This window comes from Cryptomeria japonica, chromosome 2 (assembly GCF_030272615.1).
Source record: "Cryptomeria japonica chromosome 2, Sugi_1.0, whole genome shotgun sequence".
In the NCBI taxonomy this organism is placed as follows: Eukaryota; Viridiplantae; Streptophyta; class Pinopsida; order Cupressales; family Cupressaceae; genus Cryptomeria; species Cryptomeria japonica.
In genome coordinates this window covers 164,113,610-164,129,859 of record NC_081406.1, presented here as the reverse complement: position 1 = coordinate 164,129,859, position 16,250 = coordinate 164,113,610, and the positions used below count along the sequence as shown (strand labels likewise).

Sequence of the window (16,250 nt, the reverse complement as noted above, 5' to 3'; positions counted from 1 at the left end):
TGTGCATTGGTAACCAAAAAGGAGGCTCTTGAAAGGATGAAGGATGATTGTATTTGATTAGAAGAAATGATTAAGGGGATTCAAGATCAGTTCCTTATGTCAATTAGGGAGGTATATGGGTAAGAGGTACTTGATGATGATAGCATGAGTGTTGATAATTTGCAAGATAAAGTGAGAGGCAACTTCTTTCCAGCTACAAGTTCTATTTCAGCAACTCGTTTGAACAATGTTGCTTCGTTCATGGCTTTCCTGGAGAATTTTTGAAAGCAAGAGTTGGAATGGTAGAGGGTCTTTGCTACATTTGTTGAGGGTTTTGAGGTCATTGAGTTCAAGCTTGATGTCATGCCAAGCGTATCCATGGACAAACTTGAGATGGTCATGTCCAGATTCATTATATTTGCTCTCAAGGAGAGAGATAAGGGGAACATTCTCCTAGATGATAGCTTGTTGCAATCTTAGGTGGCATGGAATTTTGCCATTTGTTCTCATTCCTCGCATTTTGTGTTAAGGAGGGTGTTTATTTTCCATTGGCTAGTTTTTAATAAAAGTTCGGTGATTAGGTGGTTAGTTGTAACAAACCTTAATTAGGGTTTAGTTGTCTTAGTCTTGGCCATTGATTTCAAATTAATCTAGGCCCTTCATTTGTAATAAGAGCTCTATACAAGGCTTGCTCATTTAATTTGTGGCGTAAGAGACTTATGTGAAATTGTTGCCAAGATATTGCCAAAGTAAATACAAAAATCATTGAAGCTTGGTGATCCTATGTGTTATTTTGGATGTTAGCATGGTTTCCTATTTCTCAAATTTAGATTAAAAGTTATTTTGCATCAAGTTAGCATTGTTGATGATTTATGGTGAAACGGAAACCTACATGTTCATACCATTTGTGAGTTGTTGATTGCAAGTCGCAGTGCATGGTTAGACTGAACTTTGTTAATGCTTAACTTCAATTGCTTTACTATCATTGATAGGCATTTGTGATTTGTTGATTGCAAGTCGCAGTGCATGGTTAGACTGAACTCTGTTTATGCTTAACTTCAATTGCTTTACTATCATTGATAGGCATTATCTTTGGTGTTAATGTGTGTGAGCAATTTGAGAATCATTTATATCTCCTTAGAAGATTGCATCACCTTTGCGTAGTTGTTCCTAATGGCAAAGCAAAGTTTGATTTGGTTTCACTAAGTCATTGATAGTTTCTTGCATTGTTAAAAATAGATTAGATTACTAAACCTTATTTCCCTTTTCATTTTGTTTACAAAGAGAATTCGTAGAAGTAGTCAAAAGAGCCTAATCGCAAATCTTAAGTCATTTTGGGGGAAAGAATTGATTGAGATCCTAGAACAATTGTGTTAGTCCCTTTGTATGAACCAACATTATCTAATTTATAACGTGAGCCTATCCAGAATCCATAGTCAACCATTTGCATTGTACAATTCTCATCATATCCTTTCTCATGGCTTAAATAGTTTTAGATTCATTATCACTATTATGAATTATCATATGTACTCTCATCTTCTTTTGTATTTCTTTTCTCTCAAGGGAACATTTTATCCTTGCTCCTTATGTCCATTACTCGACTGTAGGCATTGACATAGGAGGAGGTGGCACTACTTTCATCTTTTTCCTCAGTGAGGAAGTATCCCTTCAATGAACCAAGGCCATCAGCCAGCTGATTCTCCAATTCTACTAGAAGTTCTTTGAGCCTACGATTGTAAGCTTTCACATTTTCATGCTTCCCTTGCCTCGTATTGTAGGTTTTGACTACGGTCTCATTTTCATCCCATAAAAGTTTCAATTCTTCTTTGAAAGCTTTTTTCAATAAGTCACATGTAGCTTCAGAGGTTGCTTCAAGCTTTGTGTACCAATCTATTGCAATACCCCTTAGAGTTGTTGGAAATGCTCTTAACTACTAAGCTCTATTGTCTTGGCCATTAGCTATCCATATTGTTTCACACATTTTACAATGTCTTACAAGATCATCTGATTTGTATTCTTTCAATTTCAAGAGTTTCTGCCTTTCCACGTTGGATGATTTTGATTCATACATTTTGGTGCTTCTCTTGTACTCTCAGCAACGTAAAAATCCTCTACTAGTTTTTCCTCGATGTTCCACATGCTTGAGTTGCCCTTAGAATCTTTCATGTGCTCCCTTTGTCTGTTTGAGGCTGAAACCCTCCAACTATCAGTTCTTTTGTAGGTACTAGTTCCTTGATGTGTTGTATGTTCTCGTATATTTTTGCGAGTGAATCTCTGGACTCTTCTTCACACTCTTCTTTCTCGAGTGGCAATTGTATGAACGATTTCTCAACTTGATCAACTAGTGTTCATTTACACTTTGTCAAGCTTTGTGTACCTTTGTCTATTCCCTTTTGGTTAAAGTCTTTTTTTCTTCCCAATTGTGACTTAAACTATTCCCTTTAGTCTTCTTCTGAATTCCTTTTTTTCCTTTATTCTCAGGGACTAACTTTTTTCTCTAATGGCTCATGACCTCTTTGTGATCTTTTCCCGTCTTTATTTGGATATAACGACATAAATTCAAGGAAGTGCATTGTTGGTTAGTGTTATGTTCTTCTCCTTCTCGTCGGTTCCTTTCCTTGTAGCATTGGAGTATTTGCCAATGACATTGTTCTTATTCTTTTTCTGCACATAGTTCTGATGCAAATGTTGTCATTGATGTCAAAGGAATTCACTGTTATGATATTGAAGATTGATGAACATCTGAGATTAATATGCTCTACATGGTTAATGCTTTACAATTAATATAGTTTCAGTTTGATCGTACATGTACAGTCCCCAATTATTATCAGTGAATAGTACAGCAAAGTCCAATCAGATATCCAGTCTTATAATAGTATAAGTAATCTTTATGTCTTTATGATCGGTAATTGATCAGGAGTACGTAGCAATCAGATATGGGAGACTGATCTCTTTTATAGTCTGTTTATACAGTTCTACGATTGTGGTCTTCATGAGGTTTGACAACGATCTTCTTAAGTATGTGGAGTGATCTGTATTGGCACATATACTGATCTGTAATAATTTCCCGAATAATCTCCAAGCACGATCAGGTAACTTATTGTTAAATGTTCAGACAAAGATGAGTGTGAATAACAAGCAGATAAGACAACGATTTAATTCTACAAGAAGCATAAATAATTAAAAAAGCGATAAGGAGAACATCTGTTATACTGATACATAATAGAGATTCCTAAAGAGGTTGATGTATAATATGAATATTGTATTGCCCGGATGCCAGGTCAAATGCTTCATTCAGTGCTTTGTAGTAGTTTGAAATCAAAACATGGAGGTGTGTCGAAGCAGTTTTAAAATATCTGATTTGTTTGTGGCAACATGGACGTTAATGGTAGCCAGATATATTGAGCATGGTCAAATAGAGAAAGCAGCGATTTATAAACATATAACAGCAAGGTTAATACACGTGAGCAATGTTTTAAGAAAAGTCATCTTTAAGAACCGATTATAATAAAAGATTTCTAAATCAACGAAGTATTAGAGACAGCAATCTGTAGTGAAATGAAGACAGCAGTCGGAAGAAAAAATATAAGACAAAAAAAATAAAATAAAGGGGCCCACCTCCTATAAGCTGGAGCCCTCACTAAAAGACAAAAGTAATGGGGCCCACGTACTTATTAGAGTCTCCACTAAAAGACAGAGAACAGTATTTGTTTTAATTTATTTAAACAAGGCATTGGTTATTAAAGACAGCACTCATGAAAGTCAGCGATCATATTTACACTGCCCAAGTTAAGTGTAAGACAAACTTAACTCTCTCAAGCGGTTTATACACTTTTACGTGGCAGCTTAAACGAGCATTTTCAGGATCGCTTTTTTACATCTGCAGTTCACTTGGAATATCTAAATAAAATTGATGGTCAAAGAAAAGCTATCGGGAGGAAGATTGAATTTGTCTTTCAAACAGATCATAATCGGTAAACATATGAAAGTTTAGTTGTGAGTATAAAAAATAAATATGAAACATTATATGATCGATAGCAAAACAAAACCATTAAAAGTCATCGATGGTTTAATATAAGTTTGTTAGAAATAACAAAACATGACCGATAGTTATTTAATCGGTTTATTCAGGAGAGAAGCAATTATAGTCACGACTTTTGGGTTTCATAGAGATGTAAACTCTTTGAATGGTTACGTACAAAATATATAAAGAGAATCAAATCAGATTGAACAGGGTGTAAAAAAAAATTGCATGTGAGTGATTCTGAAAATATAATTCAGATAGAAAAGAACTTTCAGATGTATATGGTGTGAATAATAAAAGAAAAGAATATTATGTGAAGAGTGTGTGAAATGAGATATAGTTCAGGACCGAAGAGAAGAATATGCAGCAGAAATAGAAAGAAAAATAATAGACATGAAGTAAACATAATTATACTTCAGATTCAGAGAGGATGATCAATGAGATAGTTATATCAGAATTGAAGACAAGATTATGAGAAGTTTGTAACTGATTATAAGAAGAATCAGTAATTAGATTATTGCAATTTTTCATATCAGAACTTAAAAAAGGTGTGGGGCATAATAAGGAAAGTATAATTCTGAAAGTATACTCAAGATAGAGTTGTGTGCTGGGTTTAAATATTAAAAAGATAAAATGAGGGATGTAGAAGATGATACAGAATTTGTAAAAAGAATAAATTTGTGTATATGCTGTGGAAATAAATTGTGAATTTGTAAATAGATGATAAGAAGGTGTAAAGAAAGATCAGGTACAGAGTTATGAGAAGATTGTGAAAGATTCAGTTTCAAACTATAGCAGATTTGTGAAGCAAATCAAAGCAGGTCTATGAAGCAGAATTAAAGCAGATTACACATAGATGTATGATCACTCAATGGGCAGATTATAGATAGATTTGTGAAAGGTTTATGAACTGATTTGTATCACAGATTTATGAGGAAAGTGTGGCCAGGTTTATGTGACTGGTTAGTAATGTTCGTCATAGCAGTTTGAAGAAAGGAATTAAGTGTCCATCATTAGTTGAGAAAGCAACATTGTCAAGGTGGAAATTCAGATTTATATGAAGTGGGTTGGTGCTCACTAATTCTGGATTGGGGAGTTGGTGCATCTAGTGGGTTGGTGCTCACAAATTCAAAAGTGGGAGTTGGAGCTTCCAGTGGGTTGGTGCTTGTGAATTCAGAAGTGGGAATTGGTGCTTTCAGTGGGTTGGTGCTCACGAATTCAGATTTGGGAGTTGGTGCTTCCAGTGGGTTGGTGCTCACAAACAAAGTTAGGGGTTGGTGCCTACGAGCATTGTAAAAGAAGATTTATATAAAAGCGTTTATTGCCATGGTTTTCTCCCGTAAGGGTTTCCACGTATATATCTTGTGTTCTACTTGTTCATATTAGTTAGATCACATATGAATGTTGGTATGCAATGAATATGTTAATGAGATAAGCTATAATTGTGATTGAAGTTGAAAGAGATAAAATTGGTAAAATTTGTTGTTATACTGATTCAGCCCCCCCCTCTCAGTATAACCGTGTGCTCTTCAAGTTCTTGTAAAATGGTAATCTGTCATGCAAGGAGTCTTGGCAGTCGGTTCAAAAGATGATCTACTTCTTTGTTTATTTGTCTCCTAATGACTTCCCTCCATACACGCTCCTTGATGGATATGTCCCATATATTTTCAAGATCTTGTGTGAGATCGGCTTCTCTTTCTTTGTTAAATTGTACTGGTTCTTTCGCTAGCTGCCCTATTTAGTACCCATGTTCATTGACCTCACTTTGTACTCAACCGGCTTCTTGTAGGCAACGATGCCAAATATTTTCTTGCAAATTCAATGTGCCTTGAATGCAGTTGAGTAAACAAAACTGATTGAACTATTAACTTTGAAAGATTCACACCAGCAATTTGCATGAATATATCTCAATATATCTATTCATATGCACTTATATATGTCTCATTTAGGGAACACCCATACATGTGGTCCCTTTCCTCATGTACAATAAAGTATATATAGTAGCTGATGGTTGCTAGGAACTTCCAACTGTTGGCAAGTACCAAGGGCAACTGCTTAAACCAAGAAACTAATTATGCTGACTAACAAAAGACAAATAGAATTATTTTGTTAACTACGTCTACTCTTCTAATGCTAACCTTTATTTGTTAGGAAGTAATATTTATAATCAATTTGCAAGCTAACCATTTCATATTTGTGTGTGTGTTTGTGTTTGTGCTTATATTTCTTCTTACATTGGCTCTTTTTTGCTCAAAGCAGTGTTTGGTAGTTAATAATTATCATGGATGTTACAAAGTTATTAAGAAATCGATAAAGATTTCAATTTTTTTTCAATCCTCTTGTGCAATCTTTAATTGAATCACTAAGTGCCAGTCTATAGTCTTTGGAAAGTTTAGACACCTCATATGTCTTATGAAAATAGTTTGAAAGGAGGTCTATTGTGATATTGTTACGATTTGTGATATGATTCCATGTTTTAATGTTATTGATGTGTCTTTGTTTTCTTTGGTTATGGTCCTATATCATGTTGTTTATGCAGTATCAAGTTTTCAACAGCTTCTTCATTTATTTAGTCCACTTGCTAATGGGTAGAGAGCAGATTATCATTTCAAAGGATCGTTGTATCATCTTAGATATATGAGTGTGTTATGAGATGAAATCCGTGACACTTTCATTTAAGAAAATCATTTAAAATCCTTCATCTTATAAAAAATAGATTTATGTCAAACACCATTTGTACCTGGAACCACAATACATCAGATAGGGTGTATGACACTATAGGTTCTAAATTCTAAATGTTCTATTGTACCATTTTTCCTTTTCCCTCTATGAAATGAGATTGATATTAGCATGCATATCTTTGTTGCTATTCAAACTGTATAACTATTAATATTATATTGACCTTATTTATCATTGTAATTGTCTATGCACATATAAACTGTTTCTTTTCTAAAGTTTGCTTCTGGAATCAACTATGTATGTTTTTGTATAGATGTTTTGGATCTCACTCTCCTCTTCCGATGATTGATTGCTGAGTGTGATCCAAAACTTCAATACAAGAACATACACAATTGATTCTAGAAGCAATCTTTTGAATACTACATAGGTTGTGGAAAGTTCATGCCAACTAACTATTTCTTTCTCTCTTTCCTCTCTTACTATGGGGGGATTTTTTGTCAGTAAATTCCCCTTTTCTAGGGTAACAATTTGGCCTGGAAGTCACAACCAAGGGGCATCACTTTTTCCAATGTCACCCAGGACTTGCACTCAGCCTTACTCATTGGACTAATCCAGTGTGTTGGGTGCAGCAGTTTACCCATTTTCAACAGTATATGATGTCTCCTGGGGTTTGAACCTGTGACTCTGTTTTGAGAGTCCATTTGCTTTCCAATTGATCTCATCCTACTCAAGAGATTGTTGACATTGATGATCTTTGTTAATTTCTTTTCTTTTTTTCTCTTATACCAGATTCCACCTGATAACTACTACAGATGCCGGGGAAAGAGTAATGATTCCATTTATCAGGGAAATATATACAATAGAAATGTCAATTATTATTCAACCAATAGTTGAAAAATTTGTGACTTGGCAAAACTTGGCAGACTAAAATTTGACTCAGAATTGGCAACTCAGCAAAATTTCCAAATGTAAGAAAACACTTATATTTACAAACTAGTTTTAAGAAATATGCATAGAACTGAACTTAGAGAACTGATAAGATGTTTTTTATTCTTTCGTAGATCAATGATGCAGATTTTGGCAGCATAAGAAGAGGCAACAAGAAAATCAGGTTGCAAAAATAATCAAATGGCAGAAAAAGCAACAAAAACATTAGAATTAGTAATGGGCAGGTCATTGTATAACCATATATAAGGAGGCACGTTTCGTGAGAATTATCAGATATCAACATTCTCATTGGGGAGATGCTGCTGCTTCATGCTGTCATGCTCTTCATAGTAGTCACTGTAATATGCATAATAGTGCTGGAGTGTTCTTAGTAATAAAACCTAAGAAGCCAAAGTTTGACTTGCAGATCATCACAATGGAAGTGCTGTGCATGGAGCCGCCACCAGGCAGCACCTCCATTGTGGCCAGCCTGGAGGTCTTCGTGTAACTCAACATTGCCATGGTGTTCACTACCATGAACCCTAATAATGTGGGTAATAAGTACAGACCCTCTAAGTTCTATGTCATGTATAAGGGAATGCCAATAGGGGTTCACGTTGTGTCCGCCTTTTATGAGCCACCACACAGCCATATGATTAGGCTGACATAATTGCTCATCAACAGGGTCAATTTTTTGTAGGCTGCTGTGCTTGATTTTCTGAGAAATGAAATGGTCCATGAAGTGATTCTTTGGCAAGTTTTCGGCAATTAACTTATTGATTTTCTAGAAAAAAATTCTCATCCCTGTGTTAATTTCTGAGTTATTTGACATTAGGTTTTCTCATTAAAACTCACAATTAGGTGTGTTTTTCTGCAATTTTTTTAAACAAGCAGTCAAGCAACTGAACATCTGATAATATAAATTAAACGATGCTATTTGGACATTATTAACGTTTAATATTGTATTGTTTTGTTTTGTATCGTTTACTAATATCTATGATGTAATGTGGATCATATTCGAACAAGAATATTATGTGCTTCCTTGTTGCCACCCTAAATGTGTATTCATAGTACAAGATTTTTTATTTATTCTTGTGCCTACGTGCGGAACTGTTGATAATTTTTTTGTCAACTCTCTCTGTTATAACTTATCATGGAAACTGATTGCATATTCTAAATATAATTTTGAACAGCTGCACTATGCAGCTCTTGATGCAGCTGTGCTGATTGCTATATTCAATATCTTGTGTGATGAGCCTTCATCACATGGAAGTGCAGGGACCCAGCACAAATCGCACTGGAAATCCCATGTTGTAAGTTTATTGCATGAAAAATAATCTCTCCCTGTGTTTTGTTCATCTTTGAGACATCTACTGTCCTCATAAATGTTTTAAGGTAAAGAAAACAGTAATTTTGGTTTACTGTTAAGCAAGACACCAATTCAGATGTTAACGTTTGTGTTTCTTGTTTGAAATATGAAGTTGTTTTTGCATTTTCAGACATGCTGCAGAACTTATATGAAACACAAGAAGAATTCTGAAACCCATCATCAGAAAGCTGATTTAGCTGGTGCTTCCATAGGTGAAGTTGTAGATGACCAGGTTTGTAATTACTAAATAACAATCTTCTGGATAAACTTTGCCATTTCTAGCAGTCAGACTAATTCCATGTACCTCCTAGGTATGATAGTCTTTGGGAGCACTATAGTAGTTGCTTCTCCATTAACTACTGATGCAATATCTAATGGAGCTGGAATATACTGCATAGGCTTGAGATTTTTGTTGCACTCAATGGTTTGTTGCACTCAACAGGTTTCAAAAATGTCAATGAAGCAGTGTGAGTTTGTGCCACGCACTGATTGTAATTTCAACACTATGGTTGCATCTATATCAGACCTGCGTATACCCATATGCTGCAACTCAGATACAGAACATGCACTTGAGGAGGATCTAGTAAGTCTATAGTTCAGAAATCGATCATCTCATACAACTGTAATGGTTTAATCCTTCATTGCACATTTGAGATATTGCCCATGCTTTTGAATCCAATATTTTAGCATTGGAGAAATTAATTGTTGTGTTAATGATGAAGATAATAAGATTTCAAAAGGGATTTTTTAAGTTTGTTGCAAGAAGTAGTGCCTTTCTCTTTTATCACATGCCATATCTGAATGTCTTTCTAACATAAGATTGAAAATTTCCTTTGATTCTTCGGACATATGGTTTGTTGGAATAAAAAATGCACTGGGTAACTTATGAAAATGTTTAAAAATTTGAATGGCTAACTTTCCTAAATTGTTTATTATGAGCGGGAGGCTTTCCTAGTTTGCAAATCTTAGATGAATTTTGATTGAAATGTTGAGCTCAAATAATTGTGAAAAATACAAAATAGATTCAGTTATCCACTTTTTTCGTCTAATTGTTTCAAGACCATAATCTAGGTCTATACAAGCTGTGAATTATTGGGCCTCGCAAAACCAGGTCTCTTGAAGAGTGAGCTACAGCATTATACTCAGATTGCAGATATTCCTGGACCCATTTATACTGTATCAAAAATAGCTGGACCTGGTAATACCATGCTTTTTCAATGCATTGTCACTCTTGAAAGCAGAAGGTACTATGGACGCTCTGCTCCTACAAAAAAAGCAGCAGAGATTTGGGCAGCTTTGGATGCATTATATCATCTTGGAAGGCAAGTTATCTATTTTTTTTTATATGTAGCAGTTAGAAGACATATGCCTGAACTTTATGCATTGTCATCTTGTGTATTTGAAGCAGCAAGACAATTCGATGAAGTTATTCCATCTGGAATGAGTTAACGATCACTAATCAATTTATAAAACACTACACTTTGTAAAAAAATTTACAGACTTTATCAAATTTATTTTTAAAGAACTGTGAAAAAGTGCAGAACCTTGACATCCACCATAAATCTCATCATATATGTCAAGACCAAGCAGGACCTGAGAAAAGTTATTGAGTTTTGGAGGAATGTTTAACATCTCAAAATCCATGTTTTAAGAGAAGAAATCAGGTCTTCTAGGCTAGTTGAAGGTACAGAAAATAACCTTTCGATACCTATTCCTTTTAATGATATAACTGTGTCAGTATAAACACTGCAAACAAATCAAAATTGCCAAATTGACCGGATATTGTATTGGTTCAATTTTTTTTAATGGAAAAATTACATATTTTTCCTTTAACCGTTACAAATTGATTATTCACCAGTCTAATTGGGTGAGATTCATCTTTGCTATTCATGTAAATCCCTACTAATACGGAAACATACACTAAATCCATTAAAATAACTAGTTAATATTACTAAAATCAAGCATATTTTGTAGCAAACCGATTTTCCAAAATCTTTATTCTGAATTGATTGTAAAACACAATTCTACGACTGAGAGGGGGAGTGTCATGTCCCCATAACAAGCTGATATATAATAATATATTTTATTACTAGTTATTTATTTATTTTATTTAATTTAGAAACATTTCGAAGAGATAATCATATCTGACCGATTAAATATTTAATAATCGAAATGCAAATCGATTTCTAACCAATATCTACATCTATACTAATGCATTAATAAGTAATTATTTATTAATGAAATAACTTATCTTTACATTCAAGAAGCCCGATATTGACTAAGGTAGCGATTCTAATTAGTTAATGATTACCACCAGTTTGTTATGTGGGGACATGTGAAGGATGGAATAATCTCTAGCTTTCAAGGAGACACAACCATTCGATTTTGAAAAATATAAATTAGTATAGTCTCATATCATGGAGGGGACATAATATGGAATGGAAGGGATTAAGACTGATAATACAGGAGACATTAATAGTCTGCAAGATCGTTCAGATCAAATCAGAACTGTTATTAAGTTACAGGCAGTGACATCTTGGTTCTTGGTGGTATGCATGGGGATGTGCTTAATATATGCAACCTGATAATATTCTTATGCAGTATTTAATAGTAATATTTAATAGTAACATTAATATCGACTATAATACGTAAGACAGTCATACTTAATCTCATATATAGTGGCAGACCAGATCTGATGCATGTCAGATCTGTCTGCCCTTACAACCACTAGATAGACTAATTATTAGTGTTCTAGGCAATGGTAGTGTTAATAATTTATATAATAGGTATATTAGATTGTAAAACCAGAAAGAACTCTTAAATAAACATTAAAGAGAAAATGTATATACTCTTCATTCTTGCTACTACTGTCAGTATTTAAGATGGGATTGAGTTGTTTCCAAGAGGGGCAGTCTAAATCCAGCCAATAGGATGATTCCCAAGATAGGGTAGGGATCAGTGTCCCGCAAACCTTGAGAGCATAGTCCCAAGATAGGGTAAGGGCTTGGATCTATAAACTTTGTGGGAGCCTATTGAGTTTGGTATCTAAGCACTTGGCAACATAGTCATCTCCTCCTTAAAACTGGAGTAGTAACAAGGATTGAACTTTGTATTAAGAATTATGGATGATACAATTAATTATCTAATAGAATTAATTGTCAAGTATGGTGGATTGACAATTTATTCATAAATAATTGATAAATTATTTAAAAATATGGAATATCATAGATTTGATTTATGTTAAGGAAAGAGCTAAGATAGATTTGTCTCCTAATCAATCTAGTTTAAGTAATAAGTGCATTGAAATAGTTTAATTACGGTTAAAACAAGCTTAAAGCTAGTAGGGGACAGTACAATTGGTATCAGAGCCTTGATCCTGCCATCCTACAAGGTAATACTAAAACAATGAATACATTCTAGTCAATAAGATCTATCAATACATTTATTCCCATATATGCTTCATGGATTAAGTGAATTTATTTGTATACTTCATGTGTATTTGTTTATCCATGCTTCATAATTGACATGTTGGATTTCTGCCTAATGTGTTTTTCCACGTGTGTTTTTCTCATGTATTCCTCTCTATACTTCATGTTTCATGCCTTTCGTGTATTCATATGTATGATTTATGCTTTATGTATCTTCTTCATGCCTTATGTGCTTTGCTTCATGCTTTACGTATACTCATGGTTTTGCTTCTTGCCTTACATGTGTCCATTATTTCATGCCTTATGTGCACACTTCATGTCTTATGGTGTTTATGTGTGTTACTTCATTCCTCACATGTATACTTTATGCTACGTGTATACTACATGCCTTAAGTGAATTCATGTGTATGCTTCTTGCTACATGTATTCATACATGCACTTCATTTTTTACATGTATTCATACCTTATGTGTATGCTCCATGTTTTATGTAGATGTTTCTAGCCTTATGTGCTTCACACCTTATGCATATTCATGTGTACGACTCATGTCTTATGTATTCATGTGTATGCTACATACTTGATTCATAAAGTGTGTACTTTGTATGTATTTTATATGTATGATTTGCGCTTCTATGTGATGTGTACACTTCATACCTTATGTGTATTTATGGGGATTGCTTCATGCATTACTTATGTTTATGCTCCAAGACTTGCATGTATACTACAAGCCTTGCGTGTATTCATGCAATTGCTTTATGCTTTCCATGTGTTTATGATCATGCTTCATGGATGTGCTTTGTATCTTATGAGATTGATTCATGTATTTTCAGGATGAATGTTTTTTTTTGTCTTGAATGGATGCTTCGTATCTTACATGTTTCAACGTGATTACTTCATGTATGTGTGTGCCTTCCTTGAATATGTTTGGTATGCCTTATGAGGACTTATAAATGTTTAAGGATTATAATCCGAATGGTGTGCCTGTTTTAAATCACCCTAGGCCCATATTTTGCAAAGATGAGTCTCATACTCATAATAACATGGGAAGAACAACATAGGGACTATTGGAACCTATAGGAAGGAAGAATATGTGAGAGTAAAATTGCTCAAATCATGTTGTGATAGTATAAGAATGTAATGAGTATAGAAAGTTTGCCTATAAATTGTCATTAAAGAGGAAAATAAATATGTTATTCATCCAATATATTCGTCCATAGCCTAAGTCTATCAATACGTCAACATCCAACCATAACAATTTATATGCATACAAACTGTATGGCCCAAAGGGGGCTCACCTCTATTTGGTAACTACAATGTCAGTAACATTCACATTGCCCACTAAAATTCCTCATTGACCAATCACTTTCCAGTATTGAAGGATACATACTCTAATTATTAACATCAAGATAAGTAAAGCTATTATTATTATTAACTTTTCATGCAGACATCTAGATCAAACATCTCTCACGTTCTCTAATTAATACAACCTTTATACATTTTTGAGAAATTTATGTCACTAATTGTATTAACTATTGACTTATTCATCCAACAAACAAGCAAGAAATTTAAACATAATTGTATCCCTCTCATGAATAGTTTGTAATGATGAAGTGATACCGTCATTTGAGTTTTCCTCAAAATCACGTCCGCAATCATAAGTGATCCTTAATAACTTTTTAAATCAACAGCTCTTGTATTCTCTATAACAACATTCATCATTCCTCAAGTTGCTTATCACACGCTATTATATTCAAAATTTGTACAAGAGCATGATTGAACATAGCCATCTATCATGATATCAAGCTTCTTTACAAATGTTATAGCATTTTATCCTCTCTTGAACAATTGTGTTAGGGTATAACTGCCATGCAAAAAATAAGATTTAGTGAACTAATATCTAAAGCTATCCATTCTTTAAGGCATAGTTAGCATGATCATCTCACAATTAAGGTCATAGATGTAGTCGTGCTTCTTTTTTTTTTGATCGGTAAAACTTGTATTGTATTAAATCATAAAAGTTTTTACATCTGAATACATGCCCTTTTCAAAAAATGGGCATCTTCCAACCCCGACTATACATGCAATCAAATTAACAGACAAAACAACCCCCTCGCCACCCAACCGACACTATCTACCAAAAAAACCCATACTAAACGGTAAATACAGATTTCAAAACAAAACAAAAAACCCCCCCATTATCTTTAACTATCCCTCCTTTGCCACTACCTTGCCTTTTTCATCCTCCACCACCTCCCAAACCTCATTCTGCATCATGTCCTTTGGATTGATATTGCCTCCTGGACCTTCGCCCAGCAGAAGCATGCGGTCCTTTCTCGCCCTTCTCCTCCCAGATGGTCTGCCACGCTTTCTTCTTGGTGGATTCATCCAAGCCTTCAAGGCTTGGGACTCTTCGTAGGGTCCCCATTTTGCAATCTCTGTCCGAACATCCCAAGCTTCCACAGAGTTGATATACATTTTGATCCCGTTCAACCCTATCCACACCGTAGCTCACCGGACCTCTTTGTTGTTCGTGGCACTCCATATTAGGAAGGGACGAAGCAGGGGTTCAAATTCACTAACATGAATCCAAACCCCGTTTGGACTTACAAATCCCTCCATGTCGCGGACGAGAGCAAAGAGCTCCCCCATCCTGCCTAACCACTCTTTTTTCACACACCTATTCACAATTGCTCCCGCCAACCTTTGCGGTTCCAATTCCAGGCACCACGCCATGAATAGGGAAACAATGTCTGAATTGTTTCGGTATCTAAAACCCCTTGCAAGATACTCCTGTCCCAACAAAATCTTGACCCTTGAGATAAAAGTCTTATCTTCAAACACGAATAGGTTTGCCAGCCGCTCATCCGAGATACTCCCCCAAAAGGCAACTTGTTGCTTGTGTGTTCTCAAGGAGAAGTTAGCTTCCATGTTGCCCCCGTGCTCTGCAACACCACTTTCAACCTCTTCCCGATGGTTGGTTTGTAAATGGGAGTTCTCATGTTTGATCTATAAGCTGCCCACCCGCCCAGTTGTCATTAATGTTCCTGCCACAAAGATGATGGGCAAAATGGCATTTTCCAACTCAACAAGATTTCGTTCAAGTTGGAAATATTTCAACTGTCAAGCTCATAACTCTAACGTCCTTTCTCCTTGATCCAATCATATCCACTTGCCTTAAATCTTCTCGGCCACAATATTATGTTTGCTCTGCAATTCCTTCGCCTCCCTCGTACACCAATTGGAATTTACTATACTCGCATGTCTATTGATGAAGTCCCATCAATTCAATTCGACCTGCTTGCTCATAACATGTAGGTACACTCCCATTCAATCCTGCATTAAATCATCTCATCTCTCCTTGATTGAAATCCACCGCCTCCTTCGCTTGGATATCTACCTCCACATTCCCCTCCCTTAGGATGTGTGGGATTTTTAATTGCATGAAATCCTTCAAGAGTTTAACAATGACCTTCATAATTTTGTCGATTTGCCAATGCATTGCTTCCCCTTTTACAATTGTTTTTGTAATGATTTTGGAGTCACCTTCCAATTGAAGTCTGTTCACACCCAGTCGCTTAACCATTTGCTAACAATGCTACATTAGCTTCCGCCAAATTATTTGTAGTAATACCCAGACCCATTCCACACTTAGCTACCATCACTCCATGATTTCAAGCAACACACCCTGCACCCGATCTTCCTAGATTGCCCTTAGAAGTGCCATCAAAGTTCACCTTAATCCAATTAGTATCAGGGGGATGCCATTGAATGTTCTGCCTTTGATTTTCAAGAGGATTAACCCCAAGGGACCCATTAACGGGTGATGTAGCTGTGCTTCTATTCT

The 16,250-nt window shown here is 35.2% G+C and overlaps 1 protein-coding gene across 6 annotated transcripts in view; it reads left to right on the top strand.

The window, feature by feature from the left end:
• LOC131065979 (uncharacterized) overlaps nucleotides 1–16,250 on the top strand; it is a 127,355-nt gene that overhangs the window by 92,865 nt on the left and 18,240 nt on the right. For 5 of the 6 annotated variants that reach the window (XM_058000627.2, XM_058000628.2, XM_058000631.2 and 2 more), the window contains 4 exons: nucleotides 8,803–8,922; nucleotides 9,109–9,210; nucleotides 9,421–9,561; nucleotides 10,050–10,300. In XM_058000627.2, coding sequence (XP_057856610.2) covers nucleotides 8,803–8,922; nucleotides 9,109–9,210; nucleotides 9,421–9,561; nucleotides 10,050–10,300 — 614 coding nt within the window. The remainder of the gene's footprint in view (nucleotides 1–8,802; nucleotides 8,923–9,108; nucleotides 9,211–9,420; nucleotides 9,562–10,049; nucleotides 10,301–16,250) is intronic. The other variant, XM_058000632.2, reaches the window with a different exon arrangement.